Source organism: Tenrec ecaudatus, chromosome 6, assembly GCF_050624435.1.
Source record: "Tenrec ecaudatus isolate mTenEca1 chromosome 6, mTenEca1.hap1, whole genome shotgun sequence".
NCBI classification, from domain to species: Eukaryota; Metazoa; Chordata; class Mammalia; order Afrosoricida; family Tenrecidae; genus Tenrec; species Tenrec ecaudatus.
In genome coordinates, this window is record NC_134535.1 from 11,393,456 (window position 1) to 11,405,278 (window position 11,823).

At 57.1% G+C, this 11,823-nt stretch overlaps 1 protein-coding gene across 1 annotated transcript; it reads right to left on the bottom strand.

Annotated features, from left to right (window-relative positions):
* Positions 1-620: 620 nt before the first annotated feature.
* Positions 621-11,440, bottom strand: TOB2 (transducer of ERBB2, 2). The gene is made up of 2 exons (XM_075553637.1): positions 9,746-11,440; positions 621-4,302 (listed from the first exon to the last, which is right to left on the bottom strand). Exon 2 carries the CDS (start codon positions 4,202-4,204, stop codon positions 3,206-3,208), a length of 999 nt encoding a protein of 332 aa, XP_075409752.1. The 5' UTR covers positions 4,205-4,302; positions 9,746-11,440; the 3' UTR covers positions 621-3,205.
* Between the last annotated feature and the right edge of the window lie 383 nt (positions 11,441-11,823).

The window sequence follows — 11,823 nt, forward strand, 5'->3', positions numbered from 1 at the left end:
CGCCTGTGTTGCCATGAGCAAGCAGTTCCTGCCTGTGCCACAGACGGCTGGGCATACCTTTCATCGCCAGGCTGTTGTGAAAATGAAGGATTCAGCTCACCCCTGGCTGCCTTCTCTAGGGGCAGGGGCCCTACTGGGCTCAGGTGTCAAGCAACAGGAGCTGGCACTTGGGAATGGGGCCTAGGGGGAGGACTAGGAGAGTGGCTGGGTCCTTACAGCGGGTGGAGTCCTCCAGTCCTGGGTGCCAACTCGTCAGCTCCCCTTTAAAGCAGCTCTGTGCCATTGTTCAGCCCAAGAAAAGGACGGAGAATTAAGCAAGAGGTTTGGGGGCAGACCCTGGCTCCGTTGGGCTCGTCACCTGGCCTCCTGTAAGGGTCTTATGGTGTGGGGTATGCACCATCTAGAGCAGGCTCAGGGGTCTCTGCCCACCCCTCCCCTAAGCAAGCACTCCATCTTCTAGAACCTGCACCTGGGATCAGGACCAGATCCCAAGGTGGACAAGGACTGGGACAGAGGGCACATGAAAACGTCCTGTGTTGACGGCACAGGTGACAGTTGTGTCCACCCTGAGGAAGACCAGTCTCCCTCACGGAACAAAACCAGCCGGGACCACACAGAAGGCTATTATATATCATGCTTTTAATACAAACTTAAAAAAATCTGGAACAATATAAACTGTACAGATTTGATCAATCTTTTTGTTTTGTTTTTTAAACTAAGCCTCTACACACACCAACGTCCCATTTCAAAATATTGCACAACATTCTGAATACAAAATGCTCAGCTGTACTCCTCCTTCACAAAAGACACAGTTCATCACCTTGCCCCCTCCAGCTCCTCTCCGCGGTTACCACAGTGCCCCCCACCCCCTCCCGTCCCCCGGCTAGAGAGAAAACCCCAGCCTCCAGAGCTCGCTGCATCGAGAAAAACTACAGGGTTACATTCCTCACAAAGACAGCCCACGTTTGGTTTGTTCCTGGGAAAGAGGGTTGGTAGAGAGAAGAGGGGGGAAGGGGTGGAGAAAGGTTTTATTCTTTTTTAAAAGTTTGTTTTTCCTGAAAAAATATCTTTCTCCTCTTTTTAAGAATCTTGAAAAGAAAAAAATTACGCATTTTTGTTAGAAATATACATATATTATATATACCTCTTACATTTTACAAATGTAGCAAATTATTCCATATAAACAGACACCAAAAAATGTAAAAAAAAAAGGGGGGGTAGTCTTCCTATGAAACCAGATAAATTAGTGCAGGTTTTTGTTTTTTTCTTAAAAAATGAAATTGAAGCAAAAATGCCTATATTTGAGAAGAGACAGACTGAACCAGGCCCAAGAGGCGAGTCCTGGAGTCATGTTCCTGAACCCACATTTTTTCATATTCAAGACACTGAAGGGGCTGGGCTCCCCTCTCCCTGTCCTTGGGGAGCAACTTGCAGACATGGGTGTGGGGGTGGGGATAAGGCAGCATCCAGCCTGTCCCAGAGCGCAGCTGTGCACCTGGGCCAGTTACCTGTGCAGGAGCGTAGAGCCGGGGGTGGGGGTGGGTCCAGGCAGGTTGGCCCCTGAGAAGCCAAGAGGACAGCTGGTGTTGGGCCAAGGAGCCAGGGCATTGCCCTGCAGGGAGAGGTAGAGCAGGTGCCCATTGCAGAAGCTGGGAAAATGGCAGGCAGAACTTGGGCTGGGTCTACTGCTCCAGCAGGTGCCAGTCTGGGGTCGTTGGGAAGGGTCAGGGTGGTGGGCCAGGAGCTTTGGTACTTCCTGGGGAGGGGGCTCTGAGACCATGTGGCCCACTTGGCCAAAGCATCATGGCGTGGAAGCTGGCCCACAAAGGTGGCAGGGACAACTGTCTTCTGCCCGTAAGTCAAGCTCATTGGGCAGGATGGCCAAGGGGCTGCCAGCCAGCCCCACCAGGAGCCCATGCTTCCCAGCACCCAGGCCCAGTGCGTTGGGTTAGGGCAGTGAGATGGGACGCATCGCCAGAGTCCCAAGAAGTTCCTGATCAGGCAAGGGCACGAATGGACTAAACAGAACCACAAGCAGAAGACCCCAGCGTCTCACTTCAAGGCTCAGGCACTAACTCCCCCCCAACCCCACAGGTGCTCAGGTGAGCAATTCCCATCCTGGGTTAAGGACATTGAACAGGAAGGTGAAAGTCTGGGGACTTTTAGGCATTAGAGTAGGTATCCCCTCAGCCCTTCAGAGCTTTTTTTTTTTTTGGTCAAAGACAGAAGTGAAGATCCCTCAGAAGTCTGGAAACTAGCTCCTCCTGAAGAGTGAGCTTCCAGGAGCACTCGGGCTCAGCCAGGCGGGCCTCTTGGCAGGCCCTGCAGAGCGCTAGGGAAGCACTTGTTACAACCCAGGACCACATCCAGAGTGGGACTTCCACATGGCTTGGAATCTTTTTAAAAACAGGGCAGCAAACCACGCACACATACACACACTCACGTACACAGGACCCACTCCCCACCTGCCCTGAGGCCCAGGGAAAGGGCTGCTCCGGAGAGGCCACAGGGATGGCTGGGTCTGGCTCTCTCCAGGTCCTCTAGTGACAGTGGAGGGCGAGGCAGGGTGGTGAGGTGAGGCCACAGCACAGAGATGACAGGAATTCAATGAGACAAAGTGGGACACTCGGCAGTCACAGACATCAGCTCTTAGTGGAAGGGTGGCCAGTGGCCGGCTGGCGTTCCCTGGGGCCCAGACCTGAGAGAGTGGGGGCTGGGATCGGACCTTCCTGGTGGCAGGGCCCGAGAAGGCCTGCTGAGGTTGGATGGCTTGGAGTGAGAGGGGGACAGGGTGGCAGAGGCAGTTGTCTGTTCTGGGGAAGGGTCGGCCCAGCCACAGCTCCTTCCTGGTGGGCGCCTGGTGGAAGAGGGAGAGGGAGCCAGGTGCAGCGATTCACATCTGGGCCTTTCTTAGCACAGGAAGCCACTAGTCGAAGGTGTTATGTAGAAAACTACATGTGAAATTCAGGAAGAAAGAAAGAAGTAGAAAACCCAAACTAACTGAATGGATCCCAGGCAGACAGGAAAACAGGGGTGGAGGTGGGTGGGGGGTATTCCACGGGACGAGGAACTTTGGGAGCCCTGGCTGGACCTGGACCTCTTTCTAGAAGCGAGAGTGAGAAGACTGGAACTCTGTGTTTTTCTTTTCCTATTTTTTTGGCCTTTCCGTGGTCGTGGGCTCCCGGCCCCGTGGGGGCGTTGGGGTTCAGTTGGCCAGCACGACGGGCTGGAAGGGCTGGCCTGGGTACTGCATGGTGTTCAGGTTGTAGCTCAGGCCTTCCACGAAGGGCGTCTTCTCCAGGAAGAGGCTGTTGGTGCCACCCCCAAATACCTGGGCCACATCGAAGGTGCTGCCCTGGCCCTCGGCCCCATCAAAGAGGAGGCTGGGTGAGCCGCTGCCGCTGAACACAAACTCCTTGGCGTTGGGCGAGAGCTGGGATTGTGAGGCTGGGTTGGCCGAGATGAAGTTCAGAGAATGCATAGACAGAGACAGGCTCTTGTGCTTCAGCAGGTTGTTGGTGGGTGAACGGGCCAAGCGAGGCTGCTGGGTTGGGGGCTGCTGAGGTGGCTGCTGGCTGCTTCCTCCATTGCTGGCCACACCCCCACTGCTCGTAGCCCCACCCCCCTTCTTCATCTTGGTGGAGCCAAACTTGGTGGCAGCAAAGGAGGCAGTGGTGAAGGTGATGGGCTGGGCCGAGCGGGGGATGAAGGTGGGGCTGGGTGACTGGCCAAAGGACGGCGACGGGGAGTTGGACAACGAGCTGTCCTGGCTGCCAATGGGCACGAAGACCTGGGCGTCGGGGTTGAAGCTGCTCTTGACCTCCTTGTCCAGCTCGGGGGGCCCGCAGCCATCGCTGTCATCCAGATACAGCACTTTCACCGCCCCCTTCTCCCCAATCTGGTAGGACACCTCAAAAGGGTCAATCCAGACGCTCAGCTCCTCAGGCACGTTGGTCCGCACGTCCTCCACGGCCAGGCCACTCCGCTTGGCGGCCAGCTCCACCACGGGGTCCACTGTCTCTCCGATGTGGACACAGCGGAAGCCAGAGCCCTTCAGTGGCTTCTCAGGGTACCAGTGGCCTTCATACTTCTTCTTCAAGAGTCGCTCCAGCTCTTCCCCAAACAGGTCTGCCCGTCGCCGGGGCAGCTTGTTGTACAAATAAGAGATGATGAAGTTCAGGGCCACTTTGATCTCCAGCTGCATGGTCTTGTCAGGGTAGGGAATCAGCGTAGGGCACGTGTGCACAGGCAACAGGCACTGGCAGGAGATGGACGGCGGGCAGCCTTGGGCTCCAGAGGGCTCTGGAAAATGAGAAAGGCAAAGGGGGCACCGTGAGCAGCTACAAAGGACTAAGATTAGCACCTACTTCCGATGATCCCGCCCCCTCAGTTCGGCTCCACCAAGGACGAACGTGACCGTGGGTGTGCCCTTTTAAGCTGCTGTTTCTTCATCTGGAACATGGGCCTCATGTGGAGGAAGTGGGCTCAAGGAGGTGAACTGTATAAAATCAGCGCTCGCTAAAATGCGCTGTGCTTAGCTAAGTCAAAGGAAACAGGGGCTGTGGTCCTCACCATTCTGAGAATTCAGAACTTTATGTAATGATGCCTTCCCCACCCCCTGCCCTGCCCCACAACTCCCTACTTCAGCTGGGGAAGGGCAGGTAGAGATGTGCCCCCAGCCTGTCACAGGCCAAGAATGAAGTTGCCTTTCCTTCCCCGCCTTCCATGGAGAAGGACACGGGTCACTGAACAGGAAGCCTGGTTCCCTTGTGGGCTCTGTGGGCTCTCCTGCCCACACTGGCATTCCCATCCAGAGGCCCTCCACGGAGACAAGTGCATGACCCCCAAGAAGAAGCTCAGATCTGCCAGAACCCACATGGGGGCCCCGGAGAAGTGGAGGAAAGGAAAGGCAGCAGGCTGTGGGGGTCAACCCAGCGTGCGTGGCAGCACTGGGAGGTCTGGGGTGCCTCCAACCCACCCCTGTAGCCTCCAGCGGGGGTCCCATGGTTACATCGTCTCCCAGGCCTATCTGACCACCTGTCCGCACTGGCTCAGCATGGTTCAGTGTTTGGAGATCCCTGGGGAGAAGGCAGACTGAGAGACACTGAACTCAGCCTGTTATTTTGGGAGCTGCTTACGGCCAAATCCCACAGAGGTCAGAATGGATTACTGCCTGGGGCTGGGCCAGTCTAGTGTCTCAGGAAGATATCTGTGGGGTTCCCAGCAGTGGAGAGCCTCCTCTCTCACTTTCTCCAAAAGGGTGGCCTGGCCCCCTGGACTTATGCTGGGGGTTCCAGACTGGGGTGGGGAAGAGACCTGAAACAGGTTACCAAGGGGAGGCAGGGCCACCACCTATTCCTGGCTGAGTTTCTGGGTACCGCTGTGTTGCTGAGCTCAGCACCAGGTGAGGCCGATCCCCCGATCTGCTGAGGGCATCCCTCCTATGAAGGGCTGGGGCTAGACTTTCAGTCGGATTTCTGCCGGGTCCACTATGGAGCATTCTAGGTTTTGGACTCGAGTTTCCAGAACATTGGCCCAATCATGTCTCGTGAGTCTCAGGTGTGGGGCCATAGCTCCCCCAACAAAAGGATTCGTGGGATGGACAGGACAAAGTGAAGCTAAAGCAAATGAAGTGGCTAGACCTATCAAGCCAGCTGTGAGGACACAGGGTCATGTGGGCCTGCCAGGCCCCTCTCCCAAGCCCTCCACGGTGTATAATGGCCTCAGGAAACCCCCTTCTCCCAGCATCCAGACTTCATCTCCAAGTTTCTTCAAGGTCTGGTCTCACCACGGATCAGGGAACGCCCAGCCCGTGGGCTGGGTAAGACTTGAGAAGTTCTCCATACCAGTGCACATCACGCACTGCACCAAGGACAAGCAGCCCCTACTATCACACTGCTGCTGTTAGCTGCAATCGAGTCCCTTTCGACTCATAGCGATCCCATGCACAACACTCCTGTGCCATCCTCACAATCCTATTAGGGGCGAGGTAGTGACACATTTCATCAGCAGGACCCTCAAGTGATGTTATGAATACTCAAGTGGCCCTGGCATATGTCAAATCAGGACGCTAGGAAGAATTGGTGGCTCTCTGCTTGGGAGGCTTGGACTCAGCACAGAAGAAAGCCAGTCGCCAGGACCATATGCGTCCTCTCAAGAACAGAGGCCACAGCTGGCCATCAGAGGGGTCTGACAGAGATGAGACTAAAGAGTTGTCAAGAAGGTTGGCACCAGTGCCCAAGAAAAAGGCTACAGTTAAAAACTGTGATTCCAAAATGCTCACGGAAAGTAAAACCTTCTCTGACCCAACCCACGACCGCCCTGCCGCGCTACCACAGAGCCTCTGGATTTGTGCCGCTCAGTACAGCACCCAGACCACAGGGCTTCTGCATGGTTCGAGGCCTCCTCCAACTCCCCTACATGATTACCTTCTAAGCTAACACCCCCACAGTCCAGTCCATAAAATGAGAGCCTTTTATATGCAGGCTAAAGCCATTGGGAAGTAAGCTTCCCAAATACAATAGAGCCACTGTCACCAGCCCTGCCTAGCTAACCATTTTTTGCGGCATCAGCAACTCAAGCTGCACACCAATTTCTACCTCCCTAGTGACACTGCCGCACAAATAAGGAAGTCTATAACGCAACCTTGGCCTCTTTCATTGGCGAACAGGCCAGGCCAGATGGCTATGGGGTGGGACCTTACAAAAATGCCAGTCAACCAGAATGAGATTTTCGGCTCTATCAGCTCAAGCTCTAATTTTGACTTCAAGAAGCTTATGGGACAGAGGATAAACCCACGGGTCCTAGCCTGTCTTTAGCGAAAGAAGAGTGACCACTCCACTGGGTTTATTTGTGCTTTTTGAAGCAATGGCCACATGTGAGAGCTGGATATAAAATATTCATGGACATGTGGCAAGATCAGAATGCTTAGAAAGAACTACTGTTCAATAAAAGGAACAAGTAGATTCCTTTTAAGCAGGCCAGGGAGCCCCACAGATCCCTTCCAACCCTGAGTCACAAGAACAAGAAAGGTAATCACTGAGACAAAAGAAAACAAAAGTAGGGAGAATGTGTTATGTTTATAAACCTCAAAATCTGCCCTTTGTCAATGTATTAAAAAGTTACAAATGTGAGAATTCTGTTCAATCGCACAAAGAGTCTCTGTATCCCTCACTTGCTCCCTTCTTGCAATTACAGTATAAACAGGAGCACAAAGCCAAAACTGGACTCCGATCCTTTGCATAACTTGTCTTTTAATGAATAAGATGCCTGATTGGCAAAGATGGGAGGCTGCGGGCAGGCCAGAAGCTGGGGGAAGTCTAGGTCAACCAAAACCAAACCACCACTGAGTGGATGCGAACTAACAACGACCCTACAAGACTGGGCACAAGGGGCCCTGAGAAGTTCTGACAAAAGAAGCCCTAGTTGTGTAGGAGGAGGAATGGTGGCGAGGCAATGCACTGCGCTCCAGACCAGCACCGATGAAAGCATGCCTCCATGCCCTGAAAGTCTCCGCGTCCTTGAACTGTCCCTGCTGCTTCAATGGAGGCCTGAAAAGTTTGGAGGTAGTAAGGAGTGGATCAAGGCAGGAGTATTGCGGGGTGCGGGGTACTTGAGCTGGACTCAGATTGGGGGTGGGGGTGACCACACCCTCTAGGTCTCAGAGGTGGTGGTCCAGATGGGAGGGTGTGGGGACACACCTTGCGGGCTGGTACTGACTGACTCCACCACCGCGCCCAGTCTCACATCATCTCCCCAAAACATAGACTGGGCAAGGCTGGGGTGTGCCTACCAGGCCCCTCCCGACTAAGGAGGGCTCTTTCTAGGGCACTTCGGGCTCCAGAGAAGTCAGGACGATTGGACAAGAGCCCGAGGTGGGTGGGGAAGGCACGCGCTGCACTCTGGGATAGGTGGTCCTCAGACTCCTCAGGCTGTAGTGGGCGCAAGTGACCTACTTTCTCGGCACACTACACTTCCCAGGGAGCTTTGCGAAGGCTCGGCTGGCTGAACTACGCGTGCTCAGTAAGGGGAGCTGGCCGAGGATGAGAATAAGCAAGAAAAGTTTCCGATGCACATGCGCGCAGTGGTGGATGCGCCCGCCCCCCCCGCAAATCATTTTATATAAATTCTACCCCCAAGGCCTACTCCCTATATTGTCTCACCATACCACAGCCAAGCCTTGGCTCCTACAAATGGTTAACTTTCCCTTCCCTAGCCCGCTGTCACTGCTTCCCCTGACTGCTGAATTAGTGATCTATTTTTAATGGGTTTTTGGTGGGTGAGGTGGTAGGGGCGGGCCAGATAGGTCAGGTCCCCTCCCACTCCAGAAACCCCTGCCGCTGATTCTGCATTCCGAGGCCCGGCCTGGCCCTGGTTGCTGTGGGGACAGGGATTCAAAGGGGAGCAAGCCTTTTTACTAATGCCCGGCGGGCTGGGCTCCAGCACCCCCGCTAGGGCAGGCAGGACTTAAACCACTTATGCAGCCCTCTCTTTCGGCCAAAGAAACTCCCAGTTAAGCTGTGGGCAGGCGCGGGGCCAGCAGGCCCAGGGCCTTCTAATCCAAGTCCCGAAGAGGAAAGAGGGGAAGGTTCCGGGACAGGGTTTGCTTCTACCAGAAAGAAAAACACCATCCATTTGACACCTGATTGCTGAAAATTCTAGGCTGTGAGTCCCCTCCCACTGAGAGGCCTACTCCAGGACTAGGCTTACCAGCTCCTGGCAAAGCTCCCCATGGGGTGCTAAACCTCCCTAATCCTTCCTCCTACACACAGTGGCTCCCCCTCCATAGGCTACAGAGGGGGATGGGACTGGCACCCAGGGATGCATTAACAGGGCTTTTCTGTTGGGAAACCAGAGCATAGGGACCCAGGCCCAGGCTGGCGTGGGCTGGGCAAGGAGAAAGGTTGGCTACTGAGCTAGCTCTCTGGGGGTCCCCAAATTGAGAGCTGCAGTGTGTGGATTTGGTTCCTGCTGGCGGTGGGAGCTCAGGCTTACCCCAGCCTCCTTTGCTACCCACCTCCCCTGCCAGGTCAAGGGCATAGTCCATCCCCGCAGGGCGGCGGCTAGAGGAGGGCTCTCCCAGACATGCACAGCACCAATCGGAGCCCACTCCACAGGGTCTTGCTCGAGGGATACAGCGTTTCCCACCTCAATCCCCCCTACCGCGAGGAAGATAAAGACCTGGAGCCAAAAGGGTGAATCCTGGCCACCCTGACCCTCCCAAGGCTCTAAGGTGGGGGTTGGGAGGTTGGGAGAGGGCCGGGACAGCGAGTGCCATTCCTAGGGCTACATGGGGCCAGAAAGAAACCCTCTTCATAATTACCACCTCCTTCCCCTTCACACACAAGGCGGAACAGAAAAACAAGGCCTGGCTCCCCTCCTTCCTCGGATTTATTTAATGGTGGGGGTCTTTAAGGGGAACCCTCGTTCCTAGCTAGTCTCCGGGATACTGGAGGCGGGAAGGAAGGAGATGCACCTCACGCGAGGTGGGGGTGGGGGGCACACTTGGACTTGGACCTGGGAGAGGACGAAGCTCTGGGGTACCTTAGGGTCAGAGGTGCAAGGAAGGGCAAGTGGTGGCGCGCAGGGAAACAGGGTTCCAAAAAGGAAGATACAGGTCACAAGGAAATGCCGGCCAGTAGGAGGGGGGGAGACAGTAATGTGGAGGGTGCGGGGGCTGGTTGGCTCTCACAGGGTGGCCCGGGCTGGGGTCCCCCGCCCGCCCGGCCCGGACTCGCTCACTCACTCGGGTCTCGGAGGCAGCGGGGCGGGCAGCCGGTCGCGGGGCAGCTTCTTCTTCCTGGGTGTTCCTAGGCGCGGGGCAGGGGTCGTTCTTCCTTCCTTGCCGAGCAGGGGCCTGTGTCCTTATATTCGTTCAGGGTCGGGGGTTGGACGAGGGTGGGCTATGACTCTCAAGAATAATTCTTTCAGCTTTTTAGAGGTCGGGCTCGGCGGCTGGGGGACAAGGGCGGGCGGGCCGGACGGCGGCGACAGCGCGGGGATGGCGGGGCGGGACCGGAGGGGGCTCGTGTCGCGGGGCAGGAGACGGGCCAGGCTGTGGCCGGCGGGCGGTCCTGTCCTTCTGGCCCCGCGTCTTGGGAGCCGCTAGCTTCTCTCCGCCGACAACCCGCACCTTCCGCCGCCCGGGCCCGAAGTGAGCAAAGTCAATGAAAAGTTTCACCCTTAGCAACCCTGCGCACGGATCCGGCTTCCCCACCCCTGCGTGATGCGTCCCTCCGCCCTGCAGGGGCGGGGCCGCCGCCGGGCCGGGACTACTTCCAACCCACTGGCGGCTCAACCCCCCGCGTGCGCAGCTGCTGAGCGGAACCCGTCCTTCTCGGCTGCTCCGGAATCGCTGCCCCTGATCTGGTGGCCCTCGCTTTCTCGGCATCCAGTTCTCTACTGAAATGTCTCCCCTCCTCACAAGGCTGCCCCAAACCTTACGCCTTCACCTCCCATCAGTTACCCTCCAATTGCCCGGACTCCTGGCGTCCCTGTGTGTTGAGAGTTGAACTGCCCCCACGGGTTTTCTTGGCAGGAATCTCTTATGAAAGTAACCCGCCAGGCCTTTCTTCTGCGGCGCCACAGGGTGGGTTCGAACTCATAACTTTCCAGTTAGCAGCCGTTGACAAACTGCTAGGTGTCACCCAGGCCCCATCACTGTACGGGTGTTATCTTCTTCACGTTCCGCAGGACTCTCTGAAATGAGCGTGCTCATTGTGACATGTCCCTGTGTGGCTAGAAGTGAACTCTGCGATTGGTTAGCCTGGGCCAGACACGGTGGCCGCTCAGCTGTGCGGCCAGGGTCATGGAGGGCAGGAACTGCCCACTGGGCCCCCAGGGACCGGTCTCCGCCGTCTCCCCCTTGCCCCTGCAGCCCGTCCGTTCCCCAAAGCTACCCGACGTGTCCTTCCACTTATGGACCGTCCAGCCGTCGCCGCTGCGCTCGCACGGTCCCAACTGCGGCCTTGTCGTGGGTGGACAATTGGGACAACGCGTGCCCTGGGAACGTTTCGGACCTAAATTCGAGTTTGCCCGAGTCTTCCGAGCCCCGCGGGCCTCATCTGAGGAGTCTGAAGGCCCGGGACCCGCTCAGCGGGGTTTGCAGAGCGGGACAGTCAGGAGACGAGAGCTGAGATACAACTAGTCTCCATTTCTGCTCCGGCGCTCAGTAGCCCAGCGGCAGCTCCGCGCAGGCGCGAGCGCGTCCCCCGCCCGCCGGGCCCCGCCAGCGGACACCCGGGCTGGTGACCCCTGCGGAACGTTGGCGAGCGGCTCGTCCCCCCAGGTGATCGCTTCGGGTCGCTCCAAGTGGCGCTTGGGCGTGCACGGGGCGCTAGGCCGCGCACCCCGGTGGCTCCCCGGGCGGCGGCGCGAGGCTCGCCGAACTCGGCGGGGGGCACGAGGCCCCGCGCGCAGGCCACCTGCTTCTTTGTGAGCGCGCGAGCCGCCGGGTTAGCGGTCCGGTAGGGCTGTGCCCTGGTGAGGTCACAGGCAGAGACGCCCGGCCCGGGGGCTGGCAGGTGCAGCTCACCCCGACCTTTAGTCTCAGTCTAGCCACAAGCGACTCCACCGCGGCCGCCGGGCCCACGTGAGGTGGCGAGATCCCCAAGTTTCAGAAACAACTAACTTGCTTCTCCCCTTGATCATGGCTCCAGGCTGGGGCAGAGAGCAAAGGGCGCGGGGCTGAAGGGCGCTTTCTTGGATGGCAGAAGGGAAACGCCGCCCGGCTGGAGGGCAAACTCCAAGGGGACAGGGCGTCCGGGAGCCCCATCCCCCACTCTCTGGACAGCTCAGCCCTGGAGGCACCTCCGGGGACTATTT

Bases quoted from the DNA above. Each gene is read 5' to 3' on its own strand.
- TOB2 (XM_075553637.1), bottom strand. From the start codon at position 4,204: ATGCAGCTGGAGATCAAAGTGGCCCTGAACTTCATCATCTCTTATTTG.